Source organism: Somniosus microcephalus, chromosome 2, assembly GCF_052327205.1.
Source record: "Somniosus microcephalus isolate GS21.2 chromosome 2, FLI_Smic_1.0, whole genome shotgun sequence".
NCBI classification, from domain to species: domain Eukaryota; kingdom Metazoa; phylum Chordata; class Chondrichthyes; order Squaliformes; family Somniosidae; genus Somniosus; species Somniosus microcephalus.
The window spans coordinates 149,658,906-149,678,111 of NC_140988.1; the positions used below are offsets into that span (position 1 = coordinate 149,658,906).

The window sequence follows — 19,206 nt, forward strand, 5'->3', positions numbered from 1 at the left end:
CCCGGGGCCATGGCGCAGTCTCGAAAGAGTCGGACTTGGTGGAAAAAACCGGGAAGCAGCAGGTAGGATGGGGGAGGCGCTGGAGCAGTGATTTAATGTTACCGGGGCTCTCGCCACACATCCGCCGGGCCCAGCGGCTCTGATTTCGGGCCTGAGACGCGTACTCAGTGTTGCTGAGGCCTGCGCTGTGCTCACCCCCACTGTTCCCTGGAGCCGCACCGCGCATGCTCCGCACACAGGCAGTCTGCAGCCACACTTTGGAACACACCGTGGGAGCCGATCGGAGAAAGTTGAGAACCTCAATGTGTGCGGCAGGCAGGAAAGTGAATACAGTTATATTTTTATTATCTTATATTTGGAATATATGTATTTTTAGGTTAACTTTAAAAAAAAATTATCCCAATCTCTAGACAGTGAGTGTCTTGGTAAACCTCTTCAGGCAAAACTATTTTTTAATGTTTCAATTCATGTGGTGTAATGCAGACAAAGGTGAGCTGTGGATGTGTAACCCAAGAAGGTGGTACTGAACTGGAAATGTTGATGTGAATGAGTGTCTGATTAAAGCTGAACAATATCAAGGCGGGAGGAGGAGGGAAGCAAAAGACAAGGCTGAAGCGTTTGCAACCATCTTCAGCCAGAAGTGCCAAGTGGACGATCCATATCGGCCTACTCCCGAGGTCCCCACCATCACAGAAGCCAGACTTCAGCCAATTCGATTCATTCCACGCGATATCAAGAAATGGCTGAGCACACTGGATACAGCAAAGGCTATGGGCCCCGACAAAATCCCGGATATCGTGCTGAAGACTTGTGCTCCAGAATTAGCCGTGCCTCGAGCCAAGCTGTTTCAGTACAGCTACAAGACTGGCATCTATCCGACAATGTGGAAAACTGCCCAAGTATGTCCTGTCTACAAAAAGCAGGACAAATCAAATCCGGCCAATTACTGCCCCATCTGTCTATTCTCAATCAACAACAAAGTGATGGAAGGTGTCACGACAGTGCTACCAAGCGGCACTTACTCGCCAATAACCTGCTCACTGACGCCAAGTTTGGGTTCCGCCAAGACCACTCAGCTCCTGACCTCATTACAGCCTTGGTCCAAACATGCGCAAAGGAGCTGAATTCCAGAGGTGAGGTGAGAGTGACTGCCCTTGACATCAAGGCAGCATTTGACCGAGTGTGGCATCAAGGCGCCCTAGTAAAACTGAAGTCAATGGGAATCACGGGGAAAACTCTCCACTGCCTGGAGTTATGCCTAGCACAAAGGAAGATGGCTGTGGTGATTGAAGGTCAATCATCACAGCCCCAGGACATCGCTGCAGGAGTTCCTCAGGGCAGTATCCTAGGCCCAACCATCTTCAGCTGCTTCATCAATGACCTTCCCTCCAACATAAGGTCAGATGTTCGCTGATGGCTGCACAGTGTTCAGCGCCATTCACAACTCCTCAGATAATGAAGCAGTTCATGCCCGCATGCAACAAGACCTGGACGACATTCAGACTTGGGCTGAAAAGTGGCAGGTAACATTTGCGCCACAGAAGTCAGGCAGTGACTATCTCCAACAAGCGAGAGTCTAACCACCGCCCCTTGACATTCAACTGCATTACCATTGCCGAATCCCCCACCATCAACATCTTGGGGGTCACCATTGACTGGAAACTTAACTGGACCAGCCACATAAATACTGTGGCAACAAGAGCAGGCCAGAGTCTAGGTATTCTGCGGCGGATGTCTCACCTCCTCACTCCCCAAAGCCTTTCCACCATCTACAAGGTACAAGTCAGAAGTGTGATGGAATACTCTCCACTTGCCTGGATGAGTGCAGCTCCAACAACACTCAAGAAGCTCAACACCATCCAGGACAAAGCAGCCTGCTTGTTCGGCACCCCATCCACCACCTTAAACATTCACTCCCTCCACCACCGGCGTACCATGGCTGCAGTGTGTATCATCTACAAGATGCACTGCAACAACTCGCCAAAGCTTCTTCAGCAGCACATCTCAAACCCGCGACCTCTACCACCTAGAAGGACAAGGGCAGCAGGCGCATGGGAACACCACCACCTCCAAGTTCCCCTCCAAGTCACACACCATCCTGACTTAGAAGTATATCGCCGATCCTTCATCGTCGCTGGGTCAAAATACTGGAACTCCCTACCTAACAGCACTGTGGGAGTACCTTCACCACACGGACTGCAGCGGTTCAAGCTGGCGGCTCACCACCACCTTCTCCAGGGCAATTAATGCTGGCCTTGCCAGCGACACCCACATCTCAAAGAAATAAATTAAAAAAATATCTTATGTTAGGCCTCAGTTCTACAAGCACTTTTGCTCCCATGGAAAGTGGTTTTGGGTGCACTTAAATTAAAAAGTGGTGGTATAACCTAAGAGATAATTGAGGATACTAAAGGCATGAGACAGGAGTCTCGTACGGGTTTATGTTTGCACTGAGTGCACGTTAACTCCAGCTTTAGTTTCTCACCACCTCCCAACAAATGTTGGAAACAAAGTTATTGCTAATGTCTGGTGTAATAATAAGAAAACTTAACAGAACAAATCATTTGGTTCATCAAGTGTTTTCCTTCCACCAACAGTATCCAGTCTATTTGTTTTTGGGATGAGATGTTAAATCTGCTCCTGTGGTTCAGAGGGATTAATAAGGGACAGCCAGCAAATCGTGTCTGACTAACCTGATTGAGATAGCATGGGATGTGTGAAACTTTGCTCAGAATGTATACTGAAGTGAGGTCTCTTTTCTCCAATCTTTGGCTTAACTGCCAATCAATTTAACCTGATGTTTCCTCTTCCAAAGGAACAAGAGATGACCTGGACAATCTTAGATAGTTAATGTGACCTTGCTAATCGTTGCTAATGTGTTAGCTTCGGTGCCTCTATTGTTCTGGTCAATCTGCCATTAATACCTCACACGGGATGAGTCCCGACCTGTGTATTTTCATCCTGCTTCACCTTTGACCTGAGTAATCTCCATTATTAGCATATCCTAATTGGACAATGACCCCGAGATGTTATGATTAACTTTGATGGGACACCTAACAGAGCAAAATCTAACACAAGACCCATGTAATATAGTTTTTGTAAGAGCTGTGACCTATTAGAGATTAAATATAGCCACTAATGATGTTTATAAACCAAAAAAACACAAATGATTTCATGATTTTTAAGAGTTTGTCTTATTGCCTCATGATTTGAGATGGTGGGGTGGCAATATAGCATTACTGTATATATGCTTTTAGGTGGTTGCTGTTGCCGTCGTCATTGCAGAAGCTGTTGTTGTAAAATTACCCACAGACAAAAAGGTTGTGCTCAAAGGAGTTTGTGGCCTGCTCTGTACAAAAACAAATTAGAGGGAACATTGCTTAGCACTGAGAGTGGGATATATGTCATGACCCTCATCACACATATTAAGGCAAATAATCAAAAGTGACAAAAGTTAGATATAATCTTTAATTTTAGATACTAACTAACTTGACTACTGATTCAGTGATGCTGCCTAACTTGACATTGATTGAGTGATGGCATTGTGAGACTTGTGCTGCATGTTCTGCTGTTGTTATATTGCCATGCAAAGTGGGAGGGGCAATGGAATTGGGGGAGGCAGTTCAAAAATTTACAATGAGTTGTATAAATAAAATATATATACACGGGCAGGTGAAACTTAATGCACACAAATGCACAATATTTCACAGGAAGGAAAAATAAGTGAGACATATACGCCACGAATGGTGTTGAACTAGCTAAGCACGGAATTGAAAGAGACCTAGATGTCTTAGTAGATTTAACTCTAAAAGATGTCCAACCAATGAAGAGCAACAATCAAACAAAAAATGTTCAGCTACATAAACAAAATAGTAGAATACTAGTGAGAAGAAGTCATAGTCAAATTGTACAGATTAGACCGGTCAGACTACACCTCGAGTACTGTGTCCAATTCTAGTCACTGAAACACAAGAGAAACATTCAAGTGCTGGAGATTGACCAAAGAAGAGCCATGGGGTTACACAAGAACATAAGAAATAGGAGCAGGAGTAGGCCATACGGCCCCTCGAGCCTGCTCCGCCATTCAATAAGATCATGGCTGGTCCTCTACCTCAACTCCACTTTCCCGCCTGATCTCTATATCCTCGATTCCCCAAGAGTCCAAAAATCTATCTATCTCAGCCTTGAATATACTCAACGACTCAGCATCCTCAGCCCTCTGGGGCAGAGAATTCCAAAGATTCACAACCCTCTGAGTGAAGAAATTCCTCCTCATCTCGGTCTTAAATGGCCTACCCCTTATCCTGAGTCTATGCCCCCTAGTTCTAGACACTCCAGCCAGGGGAAACAACCTCTCCGCATCTACCCTGTCAATCCTATTCAGAATCTTGTATGTTTCAATGAGATCACCTCTCATTCTTCTAAACTCCAGAGAGTATGGGTCCATCTACACAATCTCCCATCATCGGACAGCTCTCTCATCCCAGGAATCAATCTAGTGAACCTTCGTTACACCGCCTCCAAGGCAAGTATATCCTTCCTTAGATAAGGAGACCAAAACTGTGCACAGTACTCCAGGTGTGGTCTCACCAAGGCCCTGTACAATTGTAGCAAGACTTCCTCAATCTTGTACTCCAACCCCCTTGCAATAAAGGCCAACATGCCATTTGCCTTCCTTATTGCTTGCTGTACCTGCATGCTAGCTTTATGTTCATTGCACGAAGACACCCAAATCTCTCTGAACACCAACATTTAAAAGTTTCTCACCATTTAAAAAAGATTATGTTTTTCTATTCTTCCTACCAAAGTGAATAACCTCGCATTTCCCTACATTATACTCCATCTGCCACCTTACTGCCCACTCACATAGTCTATCTATATCTCTTTGCAGACTCTTTGCGTTCTCCTCACAGCTTACTGTCCCACCTAGCTTTGTATGATCAGCAAACTTGGATACATTACACTCGGTCCCTTCATCTAGATCATTAATATAGATTGTAAATAGCTGAGGCCCCAGCACTGATCCTTGCGGCACCCCACTAGTTACAGCCTACCAACCTGAAAAAGACCTGCTAATTCTTACTCCCCATTTTCTGTCCATTAACCAATCCTCTATCTGCTACTATATTACCCCCAACCCCATGAGATCTTGGCCCAGAAATTCGGGTCGGAGGCTTCCCGCGGGCGCAAGTCCCCGCCCTGCACTTACATAGCGCGCCTGCCGTTGTGCTGTGGGCCCGCATGGAATTCCGATCCTGGGCCTGCTCCAGCTGCCGGTGTGCAGGGCACGCGTATCCCAGGGGCGCAACTAGTTCGCAGCATCCCTGGAATCACGTGGGCCATGGAGAGCCAATCGGAGCAGGGAATCTCCATTCATAGATTTGACAGGAAGACCTGTCAAATCTATGAATAGAGATCGGCCCCAAAACCGAAGTAAAACTTCAAATAAATTTTTAAAAAGGTGACATTGTTAAAATAACTATAAATTACATAAATTAACTATTTTAAACAAAAATTTAAATGTTTTAAAAAATTAAAGTTTTTAACGGGGCTAAAAATAAACTTACCTTTCTTTAAAGTATTTTAAAATGATAAACTTGTGGAAATTTTTTTAAACTTTTACTTCACCTCTTATCTAGTTAAAAGCAGGCTTTGCGCCTGCTTTTTCCACGCGCAGCTGCTAGGGACTTACCCGCACTGAAAAACCTGTGAAAAAAGCAGAAGTTCCAGGTCTGCGCGCTGCCTCTCCGGCGCACGCGTTTGACCTTCGAACCCCTTCCTTCAAGAGAATGGAAGTTCCGGTTTCCAGCGCACGCGCAGTGCATGTACAAAACCGGCACTTCTATTGGCCCTACGGGTGAGTACACAGTGCGTACTCACCCGTGGGGACCCAAATTTTTGGACCCTTATCTTGTGTAATAACCTTTTAGGTGGCACCTTATCGAATGCCTTTTGGAAATCCAAATATACTATATCCACAGGTTCCCCTTTATCTACCCTGCTAGTTACATCCTCAAAAAACTCTAATAAATTTGACAAACACGATTTCCCATTCATGAAACCATGTTGACTCTGCCTAATCATGTTATGATTTTCTAAGTGCCTTGATACCACTTCCTTAACAATGGATTCCAGCATTTTCCAGACGACTGATGTCAGGCTAACTGGCCTGTAGTTCCCTGTTTTCTCTCTCCCTCCTTTCTTGATCCTAGTGTCAACGGTCAGACTTTTCAGCCTGGAGTGGAGGTATTGGAGAGGTGGCCCCTTAAAAACTGATATCGGTGATATTGTCAATGATAACAAGGAAATGGCGGTCATGTTGAATAATTACTTTGCGTCAGTAGTTACAGTAGAGGATGAGGATAGCATGCCTGAAATCCCAAGGAAACTAATATTGAATCGGGGACAGGGACTCAATAAAATTAACGCAAGTAAAATAACAGTAATGAAGAAAATAATGGCACTAAAGAGTGACAAATCCCCATCACCAGATGGTTTCTATCCCAGGAATTTAAAGGAAGTAGGTGAGCACATTGGAAGATTATAGTTAGGGCATCTGCAAAGTTCTCCCAATTCAGGAACTGTTCCTTTAGATTCTGTGTTGGGGCCTCAACTATTCGCAGTATGTATTAATGACAAGGATGATGGCGTAGAAAGCCATATACCCAAATTTGCCGATGAGACAAAGATAGAACAAGAAGATAAGAGCAGGAGTAGGCCATTCGGCCCCTCGAACCTGCTCCGCCATTCAATGCGATCATGGCTGATCATCCAAATTCAGTACCCGGTCCCTGCTTTCTCCCCATACCCCTTGATCCCTTTAGCCTTAAGAAATATATCCAACTCCTTCTTGAATATATTTAATGAATTGGCCTCTACTGCCTTCTGTGGTAGAGAATTCCACACACTCTGGGCGAAGAAATTCCTCCTCATTTCTGTCGTAAATGGCTTACCCCTTATCCTTAGACTGTGACCCCTGGTTCTGGACTCCCCGACCATCGGGAACATCCTTCCTGCATCTAGTCTGTCCAGTCCTGTCAGAATTTTATAAGTTTCAATGAGATCCCCTCTCATTCTTCTAAACTCCAGCGAGTATAAGCCCAATCGACCCAATCTCTCCTCATACGTCATTCCTGCCATCCCAGGTATCAGCCTGGTGAATCTTCGCTGAACTCCTTCCATGGCAAGAACATCCTTTCTCAGATAAGGCGACCAAAACTGCACCAAAACTGATAGGCGGCATTGTAGGCAGTGTAGATGAAAGCATAAAATTACAAAGGGATATCGATAGATTAAGTGAATGGGCAAAACTGTGGCAAATGGATTTCAATGTAGGCAACTGTGTGGTCATCAAATAAGGCGGGTATATGGAGTTAGGTCACATGTCAGCCATGATCTCATTGAATGTGGAACAGGCTTGAGGGCCTTAACTCCTGTTCTTATGTCCTTATGTTCCTATGATCTTAGAGGTGTATAAGATAGGTAAAATAAATCAAGACTATTACTCCAAGTCAAATTGAGAGAGTAGGACAAGGGGACATAGGTTCAGACTAGTAAAAAGTAATTTTAAGATTCATATCAGGAGGTTTTTCTTCACAGAGTGATCAACATGTGCAATAGGTTTTCAGATAGAATAGCGGAGGCAAAAACCTTAAATGTTTCCAAGAAACAATAGGATGCTGCAGTCGGGAGACGTTAAGATTTTTCTGAATGCATGAATTAAGATAAGCTCATTAACTATCTTGTACATTTATTTCACACTATGGACACTGTTACAAATGTTAGACCATCTTGTTTAGCTTTCTATCCTGCCATCATTTCATTTTTACTTGCCTCCCATCTTTGTGTTACAGACTTCTCTCCAACCAATGTACTGAGCAAACCGGACCTGGGAACAGATAACACAAAAATCTTTTTACTTTGCACTTAAGAATCATTAAAAAAAAAACACAAACACAAATCAAAATACTTCAAGAAGGTATGTCTTGATCACGGTTGGCTTAAATTTTAAGTTACTTGTTTCCTGCATGAGTGACTTTTATTTGGTGTTAATAGCGATCTTTAACATATTTTTTAAGCAGAATATGATAGCAATAAGGAATGCACACTATGGGCTGGATTTTCCCTGCGGAAGCGGGATGGCATCGGGGGAGCTGGTTAGCGGGTTCCGGTCCCGCTCCCTGAAAATGATTTTCCGTAGATTGGCCTTGTTAAGCCCGCCCTGCGGGATTCCTGGCGAATTAACAGGAAGCGGATCTGATGACGCGTCAACCGGTTTCCTTAAAGGGACCACGGCCACATTGATTTTGACAGTTGTGCTGTCAGTGTTCTGCAGCACTGAGGTGCTGCAAACACTGCACAAAGGTGCACGTCTGCACCCAGGCTCATGCATGACACCCTCCATATGCTTATAGAAGGAGTCACAGCATGCAGGGAACTTCTCTTCCCTTCCCATGGGCGGAAGAGACCTCCCCAGGAGATCAACGCAGTCTGGTTGCATATTGTACAGGAGGACACAAGCAGGGATGTCATCAGAAGTCCCTGGCTGCAGTGGCGCCAACCTTTCAATGATCTCAGTAGATCACGAAACGTTACTGAAAAGCTACACTAAACCTCATCCTGCTGTGCCACTCATCACTTCCCCATCACTCTGCCTTCCCTACCGTCCTCCTGGGCATCCTTACTCACAAAAACTTACCTTGCACCTCCACCTATCCCTCTCTATCTACATTATCACATCCAGATCTCACTAGCCACCCCTCGCACTCGCCCTCATCCTAGTGCAATCATACCAAGTAACAACACACAAGGGTAGGCACTTAGGTGTTTTATGCAATGTTCATGTAAAGTTTCTGTTAATATGGTGTCAAACATTGAAATCTTTATTTTCAGCACTTCACCTTATTGGACAGGTCTGTGCGCACCTTGAGCAGTGTCTTAGTGAGCTCCAGTGAATGTTGAGACATATCCATTCCCCCACCCCCTCATCTATTGTGATGAGTGTGAAAGGAATGGCTTGGACATTGTAGGGATGATTTATGGTGTGGGATGGTGTCAACCTGGCGCATCATGTGGCAGCTAGGACGTACAGCGTCAAGTGAAGTAAATCTGGTCATGGTGATGCCATCGCTGGCCTCCCGGGCAGCAATGTTGTCAGGTGCTGATGCCCTGTGTCCAGTGCAGCATCAGGTGATGGCGGAGAATGATGATGATGATGGTGGTCAAATGTAAGAAGTCACACAACACCAGGTTATAGTCCAACAGTTTTATTTGAAATCACAAGCTTTCGGAGCGCTGCTCCTTCGTCAGGTGAAGTGGAGAGATGCCTATAGACACAGATTATATAGTCAGAGAATAATGCCAGATGATTACAGGTAATCTTTCTAACTGCCATTTATCACACCTCAGCAGAGAGATAATCACAGCAATCAAAGGTGTGAATGGTGTCCAAACAGGTCAGTCAGGAAAACATTACATCAAAGAACAATGAGGTAGGGTCACAAGGGGTAAAATGTTGCAGATGCTGGGGTCTGTATGAAAAACAAAAAACAGACAAAAAACATTTTCTTTGCTGGAAATCACAGCAGGTCCGGCCGCATTTGTGTAGAGAGAACAAGCCAACGACGTAATGTTTTCCTGACTGACCTGTTTGGACACCATTCACACCTTTGATTGCTGTGATTATCTCTCTGCCGAGGTGTGATAAATGGCAGTTAGAAAGATTACCTGTAATCATCTGGCATTATTCTCTGACTATATAATCTGTGTCTATAGGCAACTCTCCACTTCACCTGATGAAGGAGCAGCACTCCGAAAGCTTGTGATTTCAAATAAAACTGTTGGACTATAACCTGGTGTTGTGTGACTTCTTACATTTGTCCACCCCAGTCCAACACCGGCATCTCCACACGATGGTGGTGATGATGATGATGATGATGGTGTTGGTAGTGATGATGATGATGGTGTTGGGGCTGATCGTGGAAGGATTCAGAGGACCAAAGTGTGATTTTTTTATTTTAAGGGCACTGATGTTAGTGGAATAGATGGCAGCTGCAGTTGAAATGACAGAAGCGATCTGTCAATGGTGTGAGAGGTTGTTCCAATGTGGTGCCAATGGATATATAGTTGGCTCTAAACACTTGTAAGCTAAAGAAATCTCTCTATGTCTTACAAATGCAGTTAACAACAGTTTCTGAGCTCTGAAACTGAACAGCTGCAACATGGTATCCTTTATACCACTTTTGCAGCTTACGGTCATCAGATAAATCCAAACAGGCTCAACTCATGACAGGGTGAGCCGACGTGTTCTCCGAGCAGCGGGTAACCCGTGGAGGAGCACATAAAATTACACGGTAGGCTCGAAATAGCAATAAATTAGCTGGTAACAAGCCATTTAATTATCTAAATTGTCTCCCCTGCCGCTTGGTCAGTTCTGTGCAGACAGTCCCGACAGCTGGAAGACTCGCATGGAGGAGGGTTGACAGTGGGTTAGCCACCCGCCGTCAATCTTTGCTATTTTGACAGCGGACCCGCCTCCAAGTGCCGGCAAAATTCATCGCTTAATATCTTGTTCTGTCCTTAGTTACATGAATGTATGAAATTCACTTAATCTGTTATCCAATTTTGGGATATGTGGTCCACATATATGGGAGGACAACTGCTGGCTTCTTCCCAACCCCTTAACATGGCTCCAGGCTCCCCTGCTCATCGTGTCTCCTGGTTCCTTCCTCTTAGCCGAGCAGCCAGATCCTATGTTTTGCTATGCAGATGAGGCCGAGGAGTTTAAATCTCCCGAGTCTGATACAGCACAAGGTCAGTTTGACATCCGGCTTGGCCCCCATTTGCACGACTCCCACCAAGGAGGTAAAATTGGGGCTTAAGTTTATAGCCCCTTGTTACTGATTCACCAACCAATACAAATAATTTTTCTTTTAAATAATCTTTCACTTTCAATCCCTTTTGTAATTTTGAATACTTCTATTAGATCCTTCCTTAATCTCTACTTTAGGAAATTTCTGGTTTTCCAGCCTCTTAACATTACTTAAGGGGTAATTTTCCAATTTTGTGCACAGCACAGAGCAGTACTTACTTGAATTTTGGGTGCAGAAGATTGTGCACCTGGCCAGATCTTTTGTGAATTAATTTAAATGTGCCAGGACTGCAAAAAGTGGAAAATTTACCCTTGTGTGTTTCACCCCTGTTATCATCCTAATGAGTCTACACTGCATCCTTTTCCAAGGCTTCAAGATCTTCTCTAAAATATGTGCATAAAATTGCACACAGTACACCAACAACAACATGACCATCTGAAGAATCCAAGATAGGAGAGAAAACGTGCTTTACAGAAAGAGAAGCCAGATAGTGCGGCCATTTGGTGCCAAATTGCTGCGGAGTAATAGCAAGATGCCTGTCTGCCTTCTCAACAGTATGGAGATTCCCAAGGGTAACAGAAAGTAAATTTAACTTAAAATGAAGGTGAAAATAATTTAAATTAACTTGGGGGGGGGGGGCAGGGGGAAGAGAGATTTAAAAACATAATTTACCTTTGTGACAACCATTCCAGTTGGCACCTCTGTAATTTCTACACAATGTTGTTCATAGAGTTATCCTCCATTGGCATTGAACAATTCTAAAATTTCAACAGTAGCTAAGGAAAACCAGGCAACAGATCTGCTATCTTCATGTAAAATAACAAATATTTGTTAAACTTCTGACAGGATTGTATGCATTTTAATTTAACTGAGACAGTTAAATTAAAAAGCTCACCACCACCTTCTCAAGGGCAACTTGGGATGGGCAATAAATGAAGGCTTTACTAGTCACACCCATATTCTCAGAATTAATTAGAGAAAAGTATGTGTGAGATCACAAGCAAACAATTTCTATTCTATTAATTTACAGCACAACCTCATAAAACATTAAAGAAGCAACCAGTAAAAGACTGAGAAAATCCCAGGACGCTATGGTAAGCTTTACTTACCCTTGTTCCACACTTGTATTGGGCCGTTGGCCAGAAACAGACTCAGAACTGTCAGTCAAAGAGGGAACCACAGCTAAAAATCTGAAACACAAATATAATGCAGTAAACTGAAGCAATTACCTTTGCACAACAATTAGCCTCAAAAAATCAAGTCACTGAACTTTACTGAAAAACAGAACATCCAGGTAATAGGAGGGATGCAAGTAAAGAAAGTTAGGGAAAAAATAAATCAATGTTATATCATAATTTATTATTACTCTTATTGTGGTAACACATGGAACTGAATCACTTTAAATGTGTTATGTAAGCATTCTTGTTTATTGTCACAGTAAGATTACAGGAAACTTTCGTTTAACCGGAGGTTAAATGTCCGGAAAGCTCTATCTACCGGCAAAATTCAGGAGCCGTTTCCTATAAGTTTTTTTACTTCTCGATGCTTTTTTTTTCCAGTCAGGCTCTGCAAGGTCTAGCTGAAGCTGTTGCTTAGCTACAGAGACACTTTTAAGCTGCGGCCAATAAGCAACAGGGTTTGTTGGTTCACATGGAGCTAAAAAAGTTCCGTATGTTTTAACATTAGCGCTGGTTTCTACGGCAGTTTTGATGGTACGGCACCAGCTCGGTCCCGTCAGTGCCGGATACCAGAAAGTTTCCTGTACAAAGAAAACCAGTTCATGAAGATACAAGTCTTCACATGACCATTTGTGAACCAACTAAACTACTTTCGTTTCATGGTCTGTATAGATATACAAATCAACTAGTACGTTTAGGTTAGTGTTTTTTTGTTAAGGAGAATTGACAGAGATCTGACTTAGTCCTTTGCATGGGAATTAGCCTTGTGGTCTGCAGCTGTTTCTGTACCAAAATAAAATATAAGGTTCAACTTGCTGTACTTTATACAGAATAGAATGCAAATCTCGGGAACATTAGCATAGTGGTTATGTTACTGGACTAGTAATCCAGAGGCCTAGACTAATAATCCGGAGACGTGAGTTCATATCCCACCACAGCAGCTGTGGAATTTAAATTCAGTTAATAAAAAAGCTAGTTTCAGTAATGGTGACCATGAAACTATCGGATTGTCGTAAAAATGTTAAATAGAAATTGTACCCATTTGAAAAGTTATGGACATTCAGCACCACGGCAAAGAAACAAAAATTTTTCAATTATTTACTAGTTTAATTAAAAAAACTATTGCAGAATGTTACATCAAAGGACCAAAATAAGTTTTTAAAAAGGGCCATATACTCACATCAAATCTGGACTTGCCCTGATTTAACTTGTCAAATCCCCGCATGGTTTAAACCCTCACTTGCTGCTTTTTCAATAGAGCAAAATCAGAGAAAACATTTTTTTTCCTACCTTTGATACACTTTATTTCGAACTCCTTTTTGGAAGGCCAAAAGATAGTTTCGCCCATCACCAGAGAAAACTTCAACTGCAATAGGCTGAAGGAGGGATTCATTTGTGAGAGTAGAATAAAATAAATGATCTAAGTAAGCAAATAATATTGACTGATCAAAAAAAGACAATATGATCCCAACCTGCAGTAGATACCGTCTCTTATGCACTTCTTTGATGTCCTCATAGGCAAATTTACTGCAAGTCCTCTTGAGCTGACTCTGTCCTTGCCGTGCTCCTCTGGGGATAATAGGCTCATGCATGCTAAAAAAAAGATTCAGAGGAAAAATAAACTAACTCTGGGTATGACAGAATATGCTTCCTCTTGAACCAGACCAGCTGAATTTATGAATCACATACCCCTCTCTTCATTCAGATTGTACATTTAAAAAACTGATGACACCAGTAAAAAATTGCAGGTGTAACACTTCGTAAACAAAATGTTTGACTGTGGCATAAAAATGATTCCTGAAGACTTCACTATGTTAATTAATTTAAATTAGTATTGCAAGACTCCACTAACAGCACTTGGTAACTGAGCCATATAGTCCAGAAGGTCTCAGTCTATGTTTAATTACTGATCTCAGTAGAGGGCATTACAATTAGCCTCTGCACCCCTGGCCTACGGAGCAGAAAATCAATGAGGGTGCCTGTTCCTGGTTATTATCTAGTAAGTCTTGCTAGGAAGTGTGCGTGTGGACACTGCGTGAGGTCAGGATCAGGCTCAGCTGTGCTAGACCCCTTTGGAGAAGTAACCTGCCAAAACTCACTGTCTAAGTTCACAGATGAAGATAGGCCATATAGACAAATTACTGGTTGGCAGCTAGCTCCCACGAGACCACACCCTAACCTGAATCAATGACTGCAGAGCATAGGTGAAAATCAGAGAATAAATTTTGAAAGAATGTTAACGAATAAACTACATTCCAGCTTCAAACAATACCCCTGTGCAAAATATCTGATCATATACCCAGAATCCATGTTAAGAGTCCTCACTGCGAACATTAATATGAACACGTGGGGAGGAATACCAACAGCAACAGTAAAGATTAAACAAGATGAATTCCAGAAAGCGATGGATGCCAAGGGAAGTATAAATGAGCTAGTGTAAATCTACACACATTCCCCTTTAATTTCACAATCTCATCTCATACATGCCAATCTAGAAAACTAGCCAAAGCTGACCAACTGCTTCAGAAAAGCAGACAACCCAAGAATAGTCCTGATATAAACCTATGACATGTGAAAACAAATGATTACACAGGGTTTGTAACTTCTTCTTCAGCATGTATCTCCAGCATTCTTTACTTGTATTGGAGGGAAAAAGTACACACCCCTCTGTAAAATTTCTAATTTTCACATTAAAGTGATACATTCTGGTTAATTTAAAAAAACTTTTATATGTCACAGTTCAAAGGTTTTTAAAAAAGTAACAGGAAGTGACATTTAAATCTTCAATACACCATATAGGCCATTATTTACCTAAGAGACCTCCAGAGTCACACTCTCATTCCAACACCCTGCCCCAATTTAGAGGCATTCTACTTCCAGTGGACCAGATTCACAGAGACTCCCAGCCAATACCCTACCTATTCAGAGCCTCTCTCTCCCCCTCCATCTCTCCCAGTACTTATTAGTACTCTTCTCCTTCAATCCAACCTGGCACCAATCTCCCACTAACTTAGTTCAAGCTATTCACAATCTATATCAATGATTTGGATGAGCAGACCAAATGTAATATATCCAAGTTTGCTGATGATACAAAGCTCAGTGAGAATGTAAGGAGGATGCAAAGAGGCTTCAAGGGGATATAGACAGGCTAAGTGCGTGGGCAAGAACGTGGCAAATGGAATATAATGTGGAGAAAGGTGAAATTATCCACTTTGGTATGAAAAATAGAAAAGCAGAGTATTTTTTAAATGGCGAGAGATTGGGAAATGTTGGTGTTCAGAGGGACCTGGCTATCCTTGTACACGAATCACTGAAAGTTAACATGCAGGTACAGCAAGCAATTAGGAAAGCAAATGGTATGTTGGCCTTTATTACAAGAAGTAAAGATGTCTTACTGCAATTATATAGGGTCCCGGTGAGACCACGCCTGGAGTAGTATATATATTTTTGGTCCCCTTACCTAAGAAAGGATATACTTGCTATTGAGGGAGTGTAACGAAGGTTCCTGGGATGGGGGATTGTCCTATGAGGAGAAATTGAGTAGACTAGGCCTATATTCTCTGGAGTTTAATAGAATGAAAGGTGATCTCATTGAAACATACAAAATTCTTACAGGGCTTGACAGGGTAGATGCAGGGATGTTTCCCCTGGCTGGGGAGTCTAGAACCAGGGGTCGGACATTTAGGACTGAGATGGGGAGAAATTTTTTCACTTGGAGGGTGGTGAATCTTGGGAATTCTCTACCCCAGAGGGCTGTGGAGCCTCAGTCGTTGAGTATATTAAAGACAGAGATCAATAGATTTCTGGATATTCAGGGAATCAAGGGATTGGGGATAGTGCAGGAAAGTGGAGTTGAGGTAGAAGATCAGCCATGATCTTATTGAATGGCGAAGCAGGTTCGATGAGCTGAATGGCCTACTCCTGCTCCTATTTCTTATGTTCTTAAGCTGACATTCTTATTCCACTACCCAGTTCTTGCTGACAATTTTCTTCCTCCAATTCCATTAGTTCACATTGGTACTTGCATCCCCCAGCTCTCTCTCCATTAATACTGGCACTCTCCTGCCTCCCCCACTGTAAAATGCTACTCTCAGCTTTTGTCCCTTCGTCGCCCCTTCACGGTCATCCATTTCCCTCTTGCTTTTACCATCATTCTACCCTTCATTACCATTGATTTCCTTTTCCCTTCATTGCCATTCATTTACCCTTCCATTTCCCTTTCATTATCATCTATTTCTCCCACTTCTCCTCCTCCTGTTATTGCCTTCCATTGACCTTTCCTTCTCTACTTCATTGCCGCCCATTTTCCTCTCCCCTTCATTACCATCTATTTCCTTCTTCCTTGCCGAGTAGCTCTCCTACTCAGGTTCTGCTACTAAGCGATCGCATCAGGTTCTCTCCCCGCAATGCTACTCTTAATAATAATGGAAGTGATTCATCCACTGCATACTGTAGGTGGGAATTTGTGTTTTTGCCAGAGTTCCCACCTCTGATATAGAGAGGACAAAATCACTGCATTAGCATTAGGAGCAGCTTTGAGAGAAGATGGGCTTTACCAGTCTGTTAACAGCTGGAATAGGCTAGCAGCGGGGCTGAGGTATGATGGGCCAAGCCTGTGCTGAGTTTTGTCAGCAAACACTGGCCCTCAAAACATTGACTGCCAGCCTGAAATGTTGATGTTTGTCATGCATGCACTTGGATTTTTGGAAATTAACAACTCTAACATTCTTCCCCACGGTTCTTTATATCACATCGATAATTATTAGAAAAACAACATTGAAACTGGATTTAAAAAAAATAACAATTGTTACTTTTTACAAATTAAATAACTTAAAAAAAAATTAGTTGGAACAGGGTTATAACCACAGAGATCCTACAGGGTGATTAAAGGGAGAATGCATGTTGGAGAGTTAATAACAATGACGCTTTAGCGCCACCATTTTCTTAAAGGCCAGCATTGCTGCTCTCCTGAAGTTATGAAGATATAAAACCATGAAATTAAATAAATGACAGATCAGAGAACATAACTTGGTTATAGTATATACAGAACTACTAAATATCTATTTATATTATCGAGAGCGCATTAATCCAATACTGTTACCAGGAATGTCTTCCAATCCACAATTTAAGATCATTTTAGTTAACGTTTTTAAACTTTTATACCTTCAGCAGAATGACTTATTGTTAGGAGACTTGTGGTAAGATGGCAGTGTCGTGAATTTAGTGAAGGGTAGGGTTGCCAACCCTCCAGGATTGTCCTGCAGTCTCCAGGAATTAAAGAGTAATCTCTTGGACACTGCTACAAGAATCCAGGAGAAAAATCATTAAGGCATTAAAGTTGTGCATTTTTTGATTTTCTTTGAGCACTTTAATTAATTATAAAAATATTGGAGATGGGAAAAAGGCTGTTTGACTGGGTGGAGCGATAAGAGGTCATGTGATGAGACCTTCTGGAATATATCCAACCAGAGCTGACATTCCTAGTGGATGGTCTTGTGTTTACCATGTAACCTATATAACCTTTTTGGCCATCACAGACATCTCTATATAGTTTATGAACTGATGAGAAACTTTTTGATAACATTTCAGTTTCGCATATCACAGATGAAAGGAACTAGATAACACTAGCCTCCCCCACTAATTTACTCAGATAAATAAGTGAAAACGAAAATAGGCAGTGTCTTTTTAATAGGCATAACCACAATTAGAAGATGGATAAAGTTGTTTATTTTAAAGGTATACAATAAATATATAACTTAGAGACTACAGTAAACATTTAGTCAATACTGTAGCCAAATGAAAGAAATATGCTCACTTCGGAGGCAGCGTCTCAATGTCACGGATTTCCCTGGTGGCAGTCATTGTGAAGCCATCAATCACGTAGAAATGCTCTTTGCCAAACAAGAGGAGTCCTTCACTGGTGTCCAGCCCTTGTACTCTAGCACATCTGTACATGTGTTGAATCTATAACAGACCAGATATGCATTACTGTACTTGTTTATCTAACAGCAATAACATTAGTCTTTTCATAAATTTGCAATTAAATACAAGCACTAGTATTGGTATTTAGCTAATCAATATGCACTATTTTCCTTTTTCTACAAATGCTGCCTGACCTGCCAAGTGATTTCAGCATTTTATCTTTTTTGTTCAGATTTCCAGCATCAGCAGTAATTTGCCTTTTGCATTAAAATATAATGCTTCCCACAAACAAACAGGAAAAGTTAATGTTTCCAGCAAAACTTCTTTTGGACAGAATCAGGAAATCTAGATATTCAAGTAGCTACATTTTCAATTAATGGAATTTATAAATTATTAACTGATGAAAATCATTACTGATGCTGGCACATTTGAGCAGCGAGCAGCTCTGCGAATTTCAGCTACCATTACAAGCAGTGCTCCAGATCACGATAGTGATGAACGCTTTTATTAATGCCTGGTTAATCTACCCATCCTGGTAATTCACATAACCTACTGTAGAAGTGACTACAGGAAACTCTCGATTTACCGGCACCTAAATAACCGGAAATCTTTGTTAACCGGCAAAATTCAGGGAGTAGGTTCAGGTAAGTTTTACTTCATATTAGTGGCCGTTCCTGGATCTGTGGCTGTGTAACCGGGGTTCCTGCACCTGTTGCTAAGCAACAGGGATGCCTGGATCTTGTGGCCGGGGTTCCTGCACCTGTTGCTAAGCAACAGGGAAGCCTGGATCTGTTGCTGTGTACGGGGCTCTCGTACCATTTACTATACCTCTCTGTAATCCGGACTTCTTGATAAACCGGCACCACACTGGTCCCATCGGTGCCGGATAAAAAAGAGTTTCCTGTATATTCATAAAGTAAATTCTATGATTGTAAGCTCCCGATGCCATGCTTACCTGCTGGGAATGTATTTTGGGAAATGGCACATACGCAAGACTAAGATTTGGCATCCATTTGTAGTGAAAAATTGAGGCCATTTGCCATTTCAAATATGTGCTTTTAGCGGGCAAGGCTTTGCACTGGACACCCACAATTGTAAAATTTACCCTCATGACTTCGTAATTAAATCAAAGGAAATTTGCTAATAATTGTAAATATGTCAGTCACTCAGATATCCCTTGTTACCCTGCTTTCTGCTTTAGAACCATGAGTTTGGTGTAGTCTGAAAGATTATGT

The 19,206-nt window shown here is 42.2% G+C and overlaps 1 protein-coding gene across 2 annotated transcripts in view; it reads right to left on the reverse strand.

The window, feature by feature from the left end:
* Nucleotides 1-19,206, reverse strand: part of wdfy3 (WD repeat and FYVE domain containing 3) — a 583,406-nt gene that overhangs the window by 72,928 nt on the left and 491,272 nt on the right. For both annotated transcript variants that reach the window (XM_085963501.1, XM_085963491.1), the window contains 5 exons: nucleotides 17,865-18,013; nucleotides 13,522-13,642; nucleotides 13,340-13,425; nucleotides 11,981-12,061; nucleotides 7,834-7,888 (listed from right to left, as the gene is read on the reverse strand). In XM_085963501.1, the coding sequence (XP_085819627.1) occupies nucleotides 7,834-7,888; nucleotides 11,981-12,061; nucleotides 13,340-13,425; nucleotides 13,522-13,642; nucleotides 17,865-18,013 (492 nt within the window). The remainder of the gene's footprint in view (nucleotides 1-7,833; nucleotides 7,889-11,980; nucleotides 12,062-13,339; nucleotides 13,426-13,521; nucleotides 13,643-17,864; nucleotides 18,014-19,206) is intronic.